Source organism: Cebidichthys violaceus, unplaced genomic scaffold (genome assembly GCF_023349555.1).
Source record: "Cebidichthys violaceus isolate CVI_PGR_0920_01 unplaced genomic scaffold, fCebVio1.0.p SCAF_24, whole genome shotgun sequence".
NCBI lineage: Eukaryota > Metazoa > Chordata > Actinopteri > Perciformes > Stichaeidae > Cebidichthys > Cebidichthys violaceus.
In genome coordinates, this window is record NW_027176417.1 from 7,623,153 (window position 1) to 7,641,711 (window position 18,559).

An 18,559-nucleotide genomic window follows, 5' to 3' on the forward strand; every position below is an offset into this window, starting at 1 on the left:
CTTTGCCCCACTTGCGTCTGCTGCTTGCTCTGCTGTTTCCAGTTATTGGCTTATGGATATACATCCCACACACATGAACTGCTTCATATGCGAGCACACTCACCGTCAACCATGTGACAGCATTCGTGTGTCTACCGCTCGTGCTCAGAGAGGCCTTCGTCCATATCTCCCGATTGATTCAGGCCTGTATTTGTTGCACATTAGGGGAATAGAAACCTCACTTAATCAAAGTGTCTTTTCAGATAACGCCCGCAAATCATGTTAAGTGGGCATCCAATCTTTTAAATAGACTGGAATCTGTTTGACCTCAGGCAACAATTGATTTGCGTATTGCTAATTAATTGAGGTTGTGCTTTGAATCATGAGGATGGAAATGAAATCAGGCTAGTTACAGACGTACCAATTTGAATGATGAAAGCCAGCCAAGTGTTGGAGCAAAGCTATCAAACATTATGCAAATGAGTGCGTTAAATGGATTTCTCAAACATTGCCAAAAATAGGGTCCAGTCAGAATCAACTAAATGCATTTTTTTTTCAGCTTGCTTCGGGAGACAGAGGTGTTCTGTGATGATATGAGACAAAAGGTAACGAGCTGCTTGGAGTTGCACACGTTAACAAAGGGGCATATCCTCCTGCAGCCAGACGACCTCCGGGGAGTCTCAGCTTCTTCCAGCCTTTGTTTGTGTGTGTTTCAGTACGCCCCTGTAACACTTACACCTCTTTTTATTTTGGGCAGGGGTTGAATGTAAGGCAGGGATCGCCAAAACGAGAACAACTGGCTTTTCTTTTTCTACTTTCATCCGCTTAAGAGCTCAATTTGCTTGTGTTTTCACGGCTGAGATCAGAACGGCTGCATTCCTCAAGTGACTGGCCATTTAGCTCCAGACATAGGTGTACACACACATGCTTATGTCCACACGCCCTCCCCCAACCAGTTGGGCTTTTAGCCTGGTGTGGGTCACATGCCCAGCCCCTCCTGACTTGGGTCAACCCCCCAGGGCTTCACCACCACTAGCACGGTCTGCTGTCATTAAACTCCCAATGGATTAGTGGGAGACTCCAGCCCACAACCCAGCAGCCTCCTCAGCCCACCCTGGACGTCCCACTGCTCCATATGGGCAAGACATTTAGGAGCCAGGGCAGGACAGAGAGGAACAGAGGGGAGGAAAGATGGGGGCGCGACCGAGAGCAGCTCTTAAAATTCTGTTGTCTTGTCGTTTGTTAAACGAGAACAAAAAATGAAATGCATGTAGAAATATAATCCATCGAGTGCATTCGGACGTCTATCCAGCAAGGACACTCGGGCGTCCAGGTCCCCTGCCCTTCCTGTGTGACCGCTCTCAGACAGGATGGCCGGTGAGCAGACAGGATCATGGGGGCCACTGGGGGCCCTGCGTGGCCTGAAGATGAGGGAGGCAGTTTTCAGGTAAAGAGCAGAACAGCGATTTCATTTTGTCTGTTAACAGAACTCGGGACAACTTTTTGAGGCAAGTTGTTTGGTTTCACCCTGCGTCTTGTTTTGCTTACCACACTCATCCTCTTACAGACTTTATTGTAGTCAGTCCTCTGGCTGCTGTGGAGATTAGACACTTCTAGAGAGGGAAAAGAAGAGGCCTTTTGTCGGCTGCTGCTCACAAGTCTGCTCACACACCGAACACAGAAGCTCGGGTTCGATATCTTGATGTCTGGGCTGCCTGCTTGTGCTCGGATTCATCTGGGTTTTTTGTGTTCTCTGTAAGGCTTGCGAGGTAAACCAGCTTGCTTAAGATAGTTTAGGAATAAATTCCTCTTGACTTCATTGTGCTCGGCGGTCGGATCACAGTCATTGTCACCCAGAACACATGTGAGCTCATCAGCAAAACCAAGGCGTTTACAGCCGACCCGGTCCACTTGACTCTGAATCATTGCCGTCTTGAAGGGCCCTCTTCGTGGCAGGATATGGGAGACTTACGGCTAGACTAACAACAACAGCAGACGATGACTGGTGCCTGCAGATTTATGGCTCAGCAGCGTATTCTTTCTGCACATTACTCAGTGTGTGAGAACATGTGTGGATGCAACGTGTGTGTGTGTGTGTGTGTGTGTGAGTGTGTCGGAGGCCGATGACGTAAACAGGCAAGAATTGCAGCGCTTTTCAAAGTCTGTACGCGTTGTTTGGGCAGTCACGCTCAGGTTGAGATCCCTCCACGGTCCGCAGAGTAAAGTTTCAGTGTGTGTGTGTGTGTGTTTGCTGTATGCATTCATGTGCTACTCTCATTACCACCGCACTACTCTGGACTGCACAGCTGGACCGGCAAATATGCTCATAGAGGGAGCTGAGTGATTGCACTCTGTTTGCAGATCAATGCCCTCTCTTCTAATCATCTCGACATCCAGCCACGCCCGGGCCAAGTGTTTTAATTTGCCGCGTTGGAAATGGCCCCCCTGCATGCTTTTGGCGGCTGCAGGATTTAGCCGGATGAATCAGGCCCCTGTTCAGGGCAACACATCTGGGGTCATTAACCGGAATGAGGGGGGGTCAGCCTTTTGAAGTTACTTCCTTACTCCTGCCCAATGGGGACGAGGGCTGTTAAATAGATAATAGGTGTCTGGACTATTTTTGGAGCACCTCATATTTAAAGGATTTATTGGTTCATTTCAGTCCCTCTCTTTAACTTCCAAATTTGAGCAGGGAATTACATCCGATTGAACTTAATTTGGGTTGTTCTACTCTATCGCTTGCACTAAATTACCAGCCCACAAGAGAGCTTTGGTTCCAATCTTCCTTTTATAAAAATGGAACAAAGTCTGTTCCATTACTAAGCACCACGCTGGGTTTGTGGGTCAAAGTGCGACCTATTACTTGCTTGTAACTATGTCAGACAATCACAAACACTCACACACACACACACACACACACACTCGGCTAACTTCCGCCTTGGATTAAACATGCTGGTTATGAAGTTAATAGGCGAGCTGAAAGAGGTCAGATTCCAAGCTTTTGTGGAAGTAGGGCATCCGTCCTCACATCATGATCGCTCGCCTGTTCTCTCTGGCTTGTGGAGTTGGTGCTCGCAGATTGTAGCCTAAAGCCAGACAGCATGTAATTCAAACTGGCCTCATGGTTGCAGTATAGATTTGGAGTCGGCCAGCTGCTTTGGTTGACGCATATAGACAGCGGCTCCTGTTATGCTCTATGCATCGTGTTTTATAAAGTCACTCTGCATTATATAAGCAACAAAAAGGACGTTTTAATAGAAGGTACCTGTGACAAACCTTTTTAGAGGGTCAGCTCCCCCATGCCGCTGTCATTTTGAACTAGGTTTTATATGTATTATCCGCCCCCACTCCATCTCCCCGGCCCCCGGTGTAAGTAACTCCATGCTGTCATTGTGACTAAGGTTTCCCACTGGGATGTCTTCCTCGGTCTCTCATCTCTGTCTCACATGTGGGACACACATGCCTGAAACCCATTGAGACACAAGGCTCCAGCGAGATGCTCTTCAGGACCAATGGCTCCCTCATTGCTAACTGCTTCCTCTGGCCAGAGGTGAACATGTGGGACGGCCATCCTGAATACGCGCTCTAAATCCTTCCAAATGTAGTGGGACGGCTGGAGGGATGAAGGAGGAAGAATCTGCCCTCCGCGCTGACTAGTCCTCCATTACACCAGTCAGCACTGCACATTTTAGGATGAGGGCGGAGACGTTTTCCTGCTTCAATGAATTACAAACCAAACATATAGGATAAAAGAGGTCAATGAACTGTCATTTAGATGACTCATTTCATTGTAAGTGTATTTTGTGATCTTTTTCACAACAAATATTGGAATGAAGCATGACTTTAAGGGAATACTAAATGCTTTGGCCTCTTGATCTCTTTCTCTGTGGCATGTGTGTCTTGTTGATAAGGTTAAAGGTCGCTGACGGGAGTCAGCGGTCACAGGGGCGAACACCTTTGTAATGCTACCCCGCTGTAACGTGCATGACTGATGTGCGTGACTTTTACAGCTCTGACCTGTCCTCCGGGCTGTAAACTGGACCAGCCCCTTCACCAACACTGTCTAGTTTAGTCTCTCTCTTCATTTGGGTCACGTCTAAGAGAGGGTCAACTTGCATGTTTTCTGCAAAACAGATCTAAGAGGATAAGAGTGGCTTAGCGTTGGGTTAAGCCGGGCAATCATTCGGTGGGTGTCCATAAGTGATTTGCTGGAAAGGAAGAAGAATGGAATATTCTGGTGCCAAAACGGACAGTTTCACAGGTCAGATAAGGCGAGTGTAGCCGTCGATGCAGCAGTCACGCGAGGGCCCCCGATGGCCTCGACTCAGCCGCACAGCCAGGTGATTGTTCTCCCTGTCATTTCAGCAGCTTAAGGATTTTCCAATTGTTCACTGGTCAAATCTGATTAGAGGGTCTCGGCCGACCTGAGCCGCTGACAGCGCTAATAAAGTGAGAGTGTGACCGGAGTCGGGAGCAGACGAGCTGAAGCATCTCCACTGATCATTTGGCTTCTCACTTGTTAAGGTGAAATGTGAAGAGCTTTTTATCATGCTGTGACTCTGATCTTAATAATGTTCAAATATTTGTGTTTTCTGTGGCTGAAGCCTACAATGGAGTTTATGATGGTTTTTGTATCTGGAGCGTCGAGTCTTGTTTTCTGTGATGAAGGAAAAACAGAGTGTACAAAAGGCCAGACTTTTATTTAGAATTCCGAATATAGACAAGCTAGCTAATATGCTGCAGCCAAGGAATGCTGGCAGCCCCAATATCCAACCATGAGGGAAGGGGGGGGGTCAGTGTCTCCCGCTCGGTGTGAAACATGCGAAGACGCAGACGGTCATTGGCAGGAGAGAGATTCAAATATACAAGCGTCTAAAAACTGCTTTCACGAAAAGTGTCACGCTTGGAGAAAAGGTCGCTGAGGACCGTGTGAATACATCTGAGATGGCAAGCAGAGACCTCTGACCGTGCAGCCAGAGTGCTGACATGCAGCCTCCGTGTCAGCTCTTCCTGCACGGAAAGTGTTGATTTTAGTGAAGCCAAAGCCTCTTAATCACCAGTGAGGAACCACACGGCTGCATGCACACACGCACACACACACACACACACACACACACACACACACACACACGCTGGCTGACAAACAGGGGGATCCCTGTCCTTAGTCGTGCTTCATCCCTGCAAGTCCGTCCCTGATTCCCGTCTGATCCAAGACTACCGGCCTGCTCGCCTCCCAGCAGGGGCCCTCCTCCTTTGGAGAGGGCTTAACATGGGACATATGGGAAAGTCTTTGCCTGCCAGATCACTGTCTTTGCACAGAGCCGGTGTCGGATAATGACACACTGGAGACACGGCAGGCAGAAAATGAGAACAGGAGATCTGCTGTCCGGCTGACTCGGACAAACCACGCTGTCTGTCCATTGAGCGGAAAGCACTCAGGCTTGTATGATGACTGCATGGCCTATTTTAGCCTAGAGACCCACATTTCAGCAATAGTGTCTAGGTCACTTAATAGCGCTGTGAAAGCAGAGTGCTGGCTGTGCATTCAGATGTCCCTTCATATGGAGCTCAGGGACGTCTGCTCGGTGTTTCTGGCTTTTTCCCGGAGAAACGGTCGCGCTAAAAATGGAGAGAAACTCAAGATGGGGTAAGTTTTGAGCTGATAGCTTCATCTTTTGAGGGCGGTTTGGAGTCCTTTGATCACTCTCCGGGCTGTGACGGGATGTGTCGTTGGAGGCTCGCGCTGTGTGAAGCCACTGCAGTTTCAGTGAATAGAAACCGTTTTGAATGAAACGCTCCTTCGTTTGAAGCGTTGATGTCATTGTGACTTTTGGCAGCTAAGCCGTAAATAAGAAGAAGAAGAAGAAGAAGAAGAAGAAGAGAGGACGTCTTTTTTATATGTTAACCGCAGGTTTGTCAACCAGTCGGCTCCAGACATCACCTCTAATTGTCCCGGTGTGTTCTGATGATGCATCACTTTGTTCACCTCCACGGCTTGCTGTCACATCAAAGCTGTAGACGCGTGTGTGTGTGTGTGTGTGTGTGTGTGTGTGTGTGTGTGTGTGTGTGTGTGTGTGTGTGTGTGTGTGTGTGTCGGAGAGGTTGGCCTGAAGTTCGTCGGGCCTGCAGGCTGGGAATTGATTGGACCCTTAATTGTATTTCCTGGACTGCTGACGAACGCCACGCTTGTAATTCAGCTTGTGCTGCGCCAGGGTCAGGGAGGTCAGAATTTGCTTTCGCCTCCACATACGTGCCCTCAAAGCACACACACACACACACACACACACACACACACACACACATTTGTCCTTCCTTCCCTCAATGATGTTTTCAATAGGTCCTTGGCAAGCACTTTGAGATTAATCACACTATCACTCTGAGCAAGACTATGTTTTTATGTAAAGTAATGCTCTGTCATCTGAGAGTTATAATCCATCCATCAGAGGCATTTAGTAGACTCTCTCTCACATATAAATAGGTTTTAGGAGGCTGCATTTACAGTACTGACAAATTACACTGTTTATTTTATGGGATGTTTTGCTGGACGCTTGTTCTGTTTAGATTTCATTACTTAAATGCACTTTCTGATGCTTCATAATTAGATCTCTTATACATAAATGCTAGTGAATTATTAGAGCTTTGATAGAGAAGAAGGGCTGTTAAATAGCGTCGTTGGTATTAGTAATCTGTGCACCATCGATGGTGATTACTGGGAGGTAATTGTCCAAAGCATTCTTGTTTGTGTTGTTGCTCTGCATGAGTTACCAAAGAAAATGAGATGATGAGTAGTAGTTCAGGCAGAATCCTTTGTTCACCTCACCACACAGATAGAAACATATTTGGAGTGGATGAATGTTGTTTCGAGGGAATCTTCCTTCCAAATGGACCGAGTCTTTCCGTCCGCATTCAGCATCTCTCGTCCCTCAGCACCGCTGCTCACCTTCATAGTCTTTCAGTGCTCTTCCTCTGCCGTCAAAAGCACCAAAGTCTGCCTTGTGTGACTTTGAAATGGAAGCGTATGGAAAGTGATGCGGCTCTTTAGAACCACAAAGGGTTTCTTTCAGGTGTGCTATAGTGCCACAGACCCCTGAAAACAGACCTCAGCCCCCCCCCCCCCCCCCCCCCCCCTGCTTCATGATGCCTGCTTCATGAGGAAGCAGGCATCAAAGTGCTTCTTACCATCCTGCCACTCTGTAATGCAAAGGTCTTTGAGGGCATGCTGGGAAGTTTGTCTGGGAGGTCTGCAGGTATGGCTGCAAAAAACAAGAAAACAACGCTGATGTCGTTCAGTTAATCGTAGCCTCTCTGGCTCATTTGGCACATGTTGTCATTTATGCTGCATTAGAATCATTTCGACTCCATCTGTTGCCTTGGCTGATGATATTTTGGTTATTTCTCATTTCAGGTTTAATTGGAAAAGTCTCGCATGTACATATTCGTCCTGCATGTGTCCACTGGCAGCCTGTTACTGATTTTTAGTGCACAAAATCAACCGAATAATTAACAGCAGAGCAAATATGTTTTCCAAACAGTGAGCCACTCAGAGCATGTGTGCACAATATGTATCTGCAGTGCTGGTGTTCATATTATTCATGACCTGTTTGATTAGCTTACTGTGGTCACCTTCATCGCTGCTTTAACGGTTGAATGGGCGTTCCCTTGTGCAGATGAGGAATTTGAGAAATGGGTTAAAAATCTTTTTTATTGTGCAGTAAAAATAGCAAATATCTTTGGAACCAAACGGACAGAGGACTCTGTAAATCCCTTTCAACCAGAGTTAGTTTTTGCTCGATCACCAGGGATTCATTGTTCAGAAAAACAGATGCTCACCTCTGTGACCTGAATGTCATTATAATACACTAGAGGCTCGCTCTGAGGCTGTATCTGTAGGTGGTCACCTGCCCAAATCCCCTCAGTCCCAGAACCACCCCTACTCGCCATGCTGATCGTGCCCGTCAGCTAGTCCTTGACCCGGTGTCGGCGTCTCCGGACTCTAAAGCCGTCTGTGTCACGTCCTCTTTGCTCTACAGGTTGTGCTGATTAAGGCCGGCATTTTAAAGCAGGAGCTGGAGCGATCTGCCACCAGCTCTGTCTGCTCGCCTCTTCCGCTGTTCAGTCAGCAGCTAGCGGCCTGATTACAGCCGGCTTTATGGCTCAGCCTGGACAGATGGTGCAGCTAGCGCCGTCCATTCTCACTATCAGTGCTGAACTCGGAAATGATGATGTAAGCATGGATAGAACCCATGCATGCTATATTGATAGTGATTTCAATCACTAAATAAATGAGCATACTTCGTCTTTTCTTGAGACAGTCCAGCACCTGTAGTATTACTGATATTACAAATACAGTATTGTACTGTAAATAAAGCTGTTACCATCTCCTCTGCAAGCACCATGAAAATTAGAATAAATAAATACTGAATATGAATACTGAAATAAGTTTAAAATCGTTCACATCGTCCGATGGAGCTCATCTGGTGCTGTGGTTTACAGATGCAGAGAGTGAATGCATGCAGAGTTAAAGTTCACCCTCCAGCTCGAGGATGAAGGTGGTACGTGGCTCTTCTTCAGATGGGATCAGGCAGAGGCATTTCTCACATGCACTGTTTGCCACCTGTTTTGCATGCAGCCTGCAGTGTTTAGCAGCACAAAATAGAGGCTGCGATTGTTTTGAGCAGACCAGGACTCGATGGCCAAGGTCGCCCGCTCTGTGTTCGCTGCTGTGATTGCACTTAATTCAAGCCATCAGCAGACACACATACGGCCGCGCACAGACACACGCCTACAAAATCACAAACAATAAGTCAGTAAGTACTATGTTTGCACATTGTGTACTCAATCTAGTCATTTGGACCGAGTGTTCCCAGCATAGTGAACTGAGCAGAAGTTGGGATTCAATCCCAAAAAAAACCCATCATCCATCTTGTGTTTCTGGCGCTGATTCAGTCTCATTCTCTTTTCATTGTCAGTCTGTGTGTTTGTGTGTGCACGCTTATGGAAGGATGAAGGATGCAATGATCCATTTCAAACAACAAACATGGAATCAAATTGTAAAACAGCTTGAAAATAGACCACATTTCAGATGTTTGTCGCGGTGCCTTCACTCTGAAGCAGCTGGTGATCATTTCAGACATTTTAACCCAATATCACCCTGAGGTCCTCGGGCGGGTTGGTTCTGGCTGTTCAGCAGGTGTGACTAAAAAGAAACGGGGCTCGTTTAGACCTTGGTATCACTCTCAAACCTTGGAGCCACGTGAGGAGCTCTGGCCACCTAAAACTGCTGGCTGAGCAGCAACGTCTCACAAGGAACAATGTCCCGGTTATGTTGGATAATCCAGCTTTTGTTTTATTATTTTATGTGAAACCGACAGGTCCTGTCAAAGCACTTTGTTTTTAACAGCGATGCAATGTGTTCTGTGTGCAGGATGGAAGAGACGGTGCGGTCGCTGCTGCAGAATCAGGGCGTCGTGGAGCAGACTGCTGTGGACACGGTGGACATCATGAAGGCCTACAGGGTAAATTAGTCAGCTGTGGTCACGAGACGAAAACGACGGTGGACGTCTGGAGAGTAGAGTTGTCTCTGTAGGGTCCTAACCCTCAGATGCATACATCCAGCTATCACAATCGGTATCTGTCTGGTGTGTCAGTTCACTGATAATATATGGTCATATTCTCTATTTTCTCACTGATGTGGCAGTAATCAGTTTGTAGCTATAGGTATCTTTGTTTGTGTCCCCCTCGCCTCATTCTTCAGGTCAGACGGTGTTTAATAACTCTGAGCCGAGGTTCATCGCTGTCCCCGTTACATAAGAGAAGCAGCCGCTGGGATTGAGCAGAAAGAATACAGATATGTCTGAAGCACAGGGTCACACTTCACAGCGTACACGCTGCCGCTGCACCACAAGTCTGTTTATCATCAGCGTGGTGTTATTCACTCCCACGTCTGAGGGCCTTAACGACAGGAAACAAAGCTCTTCTTCCAACTGTGTGCTGCCTTCATCTGTAGACTTGTAGAATAGCGTATCCAGCATCAGCGCACACATCTGTCTTTGATGTCACATGAAGCATATGATTTCTTGGTGTTTATAGTGGATGCTAATTGAAACACCGGACAGTTTTCTGAAACTAGGAGATCAGTGAGGTGAAAAGGAGGTTAGACAGATGGCTGAAACCTTAAAGCGGCGACCAAATGATTGTCTTCAACGTCCAGCAGCATAATGCCTCCGGGGAAGCAATAAAAAGAGTCTTTATGAATGACTGCATGAGTTCATCACTGTGAATAAAATACAGAAATAGATGCAGAAAATCTTTGAATAATGAATGCAAATAAAAGTGGGCAGAGTAGAAAGACGAGCACTGTAAGATTAAATGTCAGCGCTGTGAAACATGGGAAGAGCAGTCATGATAAAAAAAAAAAAGGATGAGCTGTAAACTGTCCTGAGGTGCAAAAGCTTTATAATGAAAATATGACCAGACAATATGCAAATAGTGGTCTCTGTGCACACAGAGTAATCCTTTCCTGGGTTCACAGACGGATTAGGTTGAGGAGAAACACAATGACAAGGGCGATGGGAGGTGGAATATGAGGTGGTGTGTGGAGGCGCTCAGTCAATACGTTCAACTATGAGCACTATTTCAGGATCACGTTTTCTGCAGCTTTGTTTTACATGTAACCAAGTCTAAATCCCCACTGTAACTGTTTTATTGTTAATCAATGAATGTGAAAGTGTATAAAATGGCACAGAGATTCAGATGATGTTTATCTATTATAAACTAATAACTTCTAAACTGTATCCTGCTGTAACCTGACCTCTAACTTTTAGCCATGAAAGCAGCGTTTTTTGCGCGCTAATTAGCAGAGTATCAGCAGGTTGACACTGTCACTGTGAGCTGATGTTAGCTTTTAGCTGAAATCAAGACTATAAGTCTTCTTCCATTCAAACATGCACTGTTGATTTCTTACTTATGTCCATAAAATTGTGTTTCAGAAGATGTTTTTTCTCAGCAACAGTTCCGTAAAGAGAATATGTTCCACGCTGATATTTAGTGCATGTAGACATACCTTGCTCTCATGTTCAGCAGTCACAGAGAATAAACGTGGAGGGTTATTATCACGGTATTCCCAGTAGCCGTACTCCTGCTGCAGCTGCATTCTGTGTGTTCAGCAGACAAACTCAATAACTTGAAAGGGCAGCGTGAGGGACAAGGTTTCCTCCCCTCTCCCTCTGCAGACTCTCTCCGCGGTGATTATTACCGAGCCCTTTAACGCCGTCTGATGAGTAGTCTCTCCAAGCAGACTTCACAGTTCAGCAAACAAAAGCAAACTTAAAACCGTGACTTTGAAGAATTGCCTCGAACTCAATTGTCTGATGGAATCGAGCAAGATTGAAAGCCTAATATGTTTTTAGAGGAGACTGGATCAAGCTGAATACATAGAGCCCTGAAGGACATTATTTCTCGCGCTGCATTTGGATACGTAAACACAGACGAGCTGCAGCCATCCATTAGTGCTGCTAACCTCAGCGCTGTCCGGCACATCAACCACAGGTATCTCCAGGTCTGACAAGCATCTGTCAAAGCTCAGCTAGCACTGAAGAATAGTGTGTGTGTGTGTGTGTGTGTGTGTGTGTGTGTGTGTGTGTGTGTGTGTGTGTGTGTGTGTGTGTGTGTGTGTGTGTGTGTGCGTGTGTGTGCGCGCACCGTGATGCATCGCACTCTATCAACCGAAGAAGAGGTCGCTTCATTCACAGCACATGTTAGCGTTAGTGTGAACATAGCATACAGTACGAGCTTTACAGGAGAAAATCACTCTGTGGTACAAAACTATAAAAACAATTTAAAGTATTTAAAAAAAAATGTCCTTGAATCCATGAAGAAGTCTTTAAATTGCTTGTTTTCCCTCAAACAACACACTAAAAACAGATCGAAACATATGTAATCTAAAACTACATTTGTAGTTTTGTTCTGCTCAAATCCTCACATCTCTGACGCCCTGGATCAGTTTAATGTTCAGTAAACAACACACTGAGAAAGGAGGACTAGTCTCTGGAGTTATTGTGCTTCAGACAGTACTTTGTACACACAGTGAGGGCAAAGACACTGAGAGACACACAGTGAGAGTAAAGAGACTGAGAGACACAGTGAGGGTAAAGAGACTGAGAGACACACAGTGAGAGTAAAGAGACTGAGAGACACACAGTGAGAGTAAAGAGACTGAGAGACACACAGTGAGAGTAAAGAGACTGAGAGACACAGTGAGGGCAAAGAGACTGAGAGACACACAGTGAGAGTAAAGAGACTGAGAGACACACAGTGAGAGTAAAGAGACTGAGAGACACACAGTGAGAGTAAAGAGACTGAGAGACACACAGTGAGAGTAAAGAGACTGAGAGACACAGTGAGGGTAAAGAGACTGAGAGACACACAGTGAGAGTAAAGAGACTGAGAGACACACAGTGAGAGTAAAGAGACGGAGAGACACACAGTGAGAGTAAAGAGACTGAGAGACACACAGTGAGAGTAAAGAGACAGACAGTGAGGGTAAAGAGACTGAGAGACACACAGTGAGAGTAAAGAGACTGAGAGACAGACAGTGAGGGTAAAGAGACTGAGAGACACACAGTGAGGGTAAAGAGACTGAGAGACACACAGTGAGAGTAAAGAGACTGAGAGACACACAGTGAGGGTAAAGAGACTGAGAGACACACAGTGAGAGTAAAGAGACTGAGAGACACACAGTGAGAGTAAAGAGACTTGAGAGACACACAGTGAGGGTAAAGAGACTGAGAGACACACAGTGAGAGTAAAGAGACTGAGAGACACACAGTGAGGGCAAAGAGACTGAGGGACACACAGTGAGAGTAAAGAGACTGAGAGACACAGTGAGGGCAAAGAGACTGAGAGACACAGTGAGGGCAAAGAGACTGAGAGACACAGTGAGGGTAAAGAGACTGAGAGACACACAGTGAGAGTAAAGAGACTGAGAGACACACAGTGAGGGTAAAGAGACTGAGAGACACACAGTGAGGGTAAAGAGACTGAGAGACACACAGTGAGGGTAAAGAGACTGAGAGACAGACAGTGAGGGTAAAGAGACTGAGAGACAGACAGTGAGGGTAAAGAGACTGAGAGACAGACAGTGAGGGTAAAGAGACTGAGAGACACACAGTGAGGGTAAAGAGACTGAGAGACACACAGTGAGGGTAAAGAGACTGAGAGACACACAGTGAGAGTAAAGAGACTGAGAGACAGACAGTGAGGGTAAAGAGACTGAGAGACAGACAGTGAGGGTAAAGAGACTGAGAGACACACAGTGAGGGCAAAGAGACTGAGAGAAGACAGTGAGGGTAAAGAGACTGAGAGACAGACAGTGAGGGCAAAGAGGGATGAGGAGGATCCCCGTCACACAGACGAGATGAGAGCCCTCAAGGTCACTGCCACCCTGTGGAACACAAGTGAAACATGATTAGGGATTAGGGGATGTTTTGCGGCTCTGTTGTCGAAGCTGCCTCCCTGCTGTCCCGTCTGCTCATCTGATCCTCTCCCCTTTCACTCTCTCTGATTTTTGTCTTTCACGGCTCCTTACCCGTTTTTGCATCCTGCCCTGAAACACTTGTCATACCTCACTCCTGATCGCTTTCTTCCCATCTGCTCAGCCTCTTACTTGCCAAGTTGTCTGTCCTCCTCCTCTCCTGTTTTTCTGCCCCTCTAACCTCGTCTTGTTTTCTGTTCGTCAGGATAAACTCTCTGAGGAAGTGCGGAAACAATATGACGGCCCCCAAGAGAACGGCTCCCCGCCGCCGACTCAGACGGAGCCAGACCCGCCGAACGCCGATCCTGATGCCAGCCAAGCAGAAGAGGACAAAGACAAAACCAAACCCCTTCTGGATCGCCTCAAGGCCCTAGAGGTACTGCACCACCTTCTCGTTACCGCTGTCTCTTTGTTTCCTCTCTCTCTCCACCTACGTTCCTTCTCTCCGCTTTACTCTTCTTCATTCCAGCATCTTCATTCTTCTTCATCCACTCTTCCAGCCACCGCTGGCTCTCCTTTGTGGCCAGCCTGTCTGCCAGTTGTCAGAGTCCTTGCTCAGTAGTGTCTGAAAGCATGACAGCTCATCAAATTCTCCTTCGTTTGGAGAGCAAAGTCGTCCTACGAGAGTCGCTGCAGGGGCTTCGGGCTGTACTCCAGCTTCGGTTTGTTTTCCTCTGCGCTCGGGGATTTGAGCTGCACTCCGCCACGAGCCCCAAGCAGCAGCCGAGGCAGGAGCGCAGCCACAGCGATCCACGCTGATTGCTTTTTAAAAACAATTTTTAACCGAAGCCATCGTCTCCGATCTCTTCTGCAATTAAAGTACTCAGGCTTAATTAAATCAGGCCACCAGTCTTACCTTTGCATCTCTAAGCGGCTCCACGTGGCCTCCTGATGTGGTGGAAGGCGTGTGACATAAAGTCTTTACCTCATGCCATCATGCACAATCATTTGGAAGATACTAATGCAAAAGAAGCCCGTATATGACCGACACCCCCATCTAACAAGGAACTACAGTGCACATACACAAAGCAGTGAAAAGAACAAGAGTCCCTGGAACACTGAAGCCTCTCTGGCAGAAAATAGACCCTAATTACAACAAAGTGCTCCTCGGCTCGAGACTGGCGGGAAGTATGGTCAAGCTGTCCCGGTGATCCATCTGATGAAGCACAATACCTGAACATTCCATATTAAACGGCTTTATCAAAAGCTATCTGCCATTTAATTCCATTCTGCCGGCGCGGCTGATGGATGCTAAAGCAGCTAGAACAAAACAGAGGCAATACATCACTGCCCCTCATTGTGCATAAACTCCACAGACACTAAGTAAGCTCTGCCCGGCTCTCATTTCTCCTGCTCAACCCATGCTGTTCATTAACTTGGCAGGCACGCACTGTGGTCTATAACTGGAGCTTTGATGAAAACACCCGGAATTTAGGAGAAATGCCCGTTGGTCATCTCACTTGTTAAGCGGTGAGAACATGAAGGCTAAAATTACCCATGTGGCCACAGAGGATCATTTATTAACATCCTTCATGCACAAACATCCAGGTTAATATTCTCAATACTAAGAACGGTGTTTTAATGGATTCCTTTCTCCTTACAGGGGTAGAGTGGATGTTTTGAAGTGTGGTTGATGTGGTACTGATCCATACTCTGTGTATGGCGTTCAAAATCCAAACTAGAGACATCAGGCTTTACTTCCCTTCCATTCATTCCTGCTCAGAGCACTAACAAACTGGCCACAGCGACATAATCCATCGCAGTAAACACGGTCATTCCTTTGCATTTATCTGTTTCTTTGCACCCGAACTGACTGTTCACATATCAGTGTGTGCACTGTGCCTCGCTTGCGGCCAATCTCCTGACAGCAGGAGGAAATGTAAATAATCCCTCAAAAACACATCACCTCACAAATTTAAACGTCTTTTTTTAAAGTGTTTGTTAGCCAAGAGAGCGGTTTATGTCGAGGTTTTCCAGAGGACAGTGATAGAGGAAGATGTTACGGCGTGCCAATAATAAATCCATTAATAAATCCAAATGACATTGAGATTCTCATTTCAACCTTTTAAAGGCTTTTGTGTCGTTGAACAATAAAGCAGCAATAACATTCAGGGTTCAGGTAACACAATACCACTCGAGTTGCGTTCCGGAGAGTCGGATAACGCTTCATACTTCAGTTAGGAACCAGAGCTCTGGTGTGGTGTGGTGCCGACCGACGACACGTATCGAGCAGCGTCTTTTAGCAGCTGTTGAGTCAGAGAGAGAACAGTGTGATTCAATCAATGACAGGAATATGGTCCACGAGGACGTTCTGACTATAGATTAATAAACCATGATGAATGAAATGTGTCTCTAGTCAGGCTTTAGTCTTGAACGAGTCGGTGTTTACTCCTCGATAGCATAACTCGAGTGTTTTGGGTTGTAATTATGATTCCCGTGTTCTCATCAAGGCACTGGTAGTTTCTGCTAAAGGGCAGAGGGCGAGAGCAGCGAGGCTGGCTGACAGCCCCTAATATGCAGCCTGCCACTGACAAATTGGAAACTCCCAGAGATCAATGGGGTGCCGCCTCATCGCTTGGCAAGTGGAGGAGATATTCTTATTAGGTCCAAACTCCAAATGGCTGGCTGCCGCCCCAAAGTTCAGCATCATAACTTCCATCCCCTTGACCTTTATCTCTGGTACTTTGTACATTTGTTATTGGCCCTCCTGGTTCAGCGTTGACATATGACCTTTGCGCAGCGACTCTCCCGTTAGCTGCAGCTCTGCTTGATTGCTATTCCTGTCTCCATCGGTGTTGTGTTGTTGCATCATGTAACCAAAGGCCCAGCGAGCTTTGTGCCGCGCTGACCCTGAACGTGTCCGTGTGTTGTTTGCAGGAGAAGAACTCTTCCTTGGCCGTGGAGAACGAGAGCCAGAGGGAGCAGTACGAACGCTGTCTGGACGAGGTGAGAGCGCTCTCCAGGTCGCCTTGTGGCTGGCCAGATGTTTAACTAACCGTGGAAAGTTCACACATGTTTGTTGAATTAGGGTTGACTTTGTGCCAGTGGAAGCAGCCGTATTGTTGAGTTTAAGATTAAGGTTTTTAATGAGGTCCTGCAGAGCACACTGCGCTTCCCACAGGTTGGCAATTTACTTCAAACGCAGCTTGAGGGAGGCGGAGGGGGATTTTTGTTATTAACAATTAATTTAAAAAACGGTGTCATATTTTTCAGGCACTAAACTCTCTCATCACTCACTTTAGTAGAGAGGCTATCTCGCATGTTTCAGCTGCGATGAGCTCACCCAAGCTTCAGCGTTAGCTGCTTGAAGTATGATTAATGTAAAAAGACAAAAAAGCTTCATGGCAACAAGGATGCTAGTTATTTTTCATGCTTTTTAAAGCACAATTGCAGAGTCGTTAATGTCAGAAGGCCTTTTGTACACTATACACACGCACCACCGTTAATTGGTATTAAAGTCTAAAATAGAAGCTGTTAATGAACCTTTACCTGATGTGCACTGGTGTTGCTGATTCTGTGCCCTCTGGTTACTTGTGAGAGCTTGATGTTTAGGGAGTCACATGAGGGGAGGAAAGCGGCCCGGCTATGGCTGTGCCTGCTGGCTGAATCACTCCAGGAGGGAGGGAGGGGAGCACTGCTTCGGGGAAGCATGTCCAGCGGGGACAAGTTGCCCAATTTGTGGAACCAACAGGCTCAGCGGGCTGAGCAGACCCGCCGCAGGGAGGGAAAAACGGGCGAGAGAAGAGGGGGGAGTGAAAGAGGAAAGGGGGAGGAAAGGGGGAGGAAGGAGATTGAAAGTGAGTGGAGGAAGTTTGTTACACAGCTTTGTTAGAGTTTGCGTCCGCCATGAATAGTATTTGGGATGAAGCCGGTCTCTTTTCTGCTTCCAGCTCTCATTAAACTGGCCTTTCTTTTGTTTGCTTCTCAACTGTTTTCCTGTGCGGTTGACTTTTGTGGAGGGAGGGTAACGATGCTGTTTTGATGATGGAGGCTGTGTGCGCCTCTCTAACGACTGCACAGAACAGTAATAAGGCTAACGTTTGCTTTGTAACAGAAGGGATGATTATTGTTTTATGTTGGCCCAGCTGCTGGTCCACACATCAGTGCGTGTGCAAGCTCATTTGTACTTTAATTACTTGTTCCGAACTCGTACAAAGATCGCAATCAGAGATCAAATCCTCTGTCCGATACCATTAAGCCAGGCTTCCTTTGATCACTCAGCTATTTCACACAGACAGATCTGTAACTTGCGGTTCCAGGAGCAGGGCTCATTTCACCATATTTACTCCCATCTCTCCTTATTCAATAAACGAGAGCGAGTGCACTCAAAAGAGCCGATGTGGCTTCACGCGGTATTAATGAGCAATCAATGGGCCGTAATCGGAGCCGCTTCTCCATTGGCGTTGTGGTCTCAAAGTGCGGGCGGGTGTTAGCCGCTGTGAGACCAGAGCCCAGACGTCAGGCCGGCGCTGTAATTACCAGCATAAGGAAGGGAGGGTTAAACATTGTAAAAGAGGTGTGTGTAATACGCACACACACACACACACACACACACACACGCACACACACCAGACACTCTGTAACATGAGCTCATAATAATTCATCTTGTGTGGGAATTGGCGGAGTAGTCTACAGAGGCCTGTAAGGGTCAAAAAGACGTTGCATTACAGTTCAGTGAGGCCTTGTTTTTCTCTCTGTCTCTGTCTCTTTAAGGTTGCCAATCAAGTTGTGCAGGCGCTTCTCACCCAGAAGGTTTGTTCCTACATAACCCATCAGAATATTGCTTTATTGGATTAATGATACATTTGATGATGATGTCTTCATGCACATAATCACTAGACAAATATAACACCTGAACATGTGTTGCTCCTCACTCAGGATCTGAGAGAGGAGTGTGTGAAGCTGCGGACTCGAGTTTTTGACCTGGAGCAGCAGAATCGGGCGCTGGGCATTCTGTTCCAGCAGCGGATCAAGCCCGCCTCGGACCTGCTCCTCCAGGTATGCTGCCCATTAACAGTCCAACATACTGACTCAATTCTTGACTGAACT

The 18,559-nt window shown here is 46.8% G+C and overlaps 1 protein-coding gene across 4 annotated transcripts in view; it reads left to right on the forward strand.

The window, feature by feature from the left end:
• The window catches only part of LOC137878933 (nck-associated protein 5-like), a 113,599-nt gene that overhangs the window by 71,561 nt on the left and 23,479 nt on the right, over positions 1-18,559 (forward strand). For all 4 annotated transcript variants that reach the window (XM_068719453.1, XM_068719455.1, XM_068719454.1 and 1 more), the window contains 5 exons: positions 9,404-9,494; positions 13,716-13,886; positions 16,388-16,456; positions 18,224-18,262; positions 18,389-18,508. In XM_068719453.1, coding sequence (XP_068575554.1) covers positions 9,404-9,494; positions 13,716-13,886; positions 16,388-16,456; positions 18,224-18,262; positions 18,389-18,508 — 490 coding nt within the window. The remainder of the gene's footprint in view (positions 1-9,403; positions 9,495-13,715; positions 13,887-16,387; positions 16,457-18,223; positions 18,263-18,388; positions 18,509-18,559) is intronic.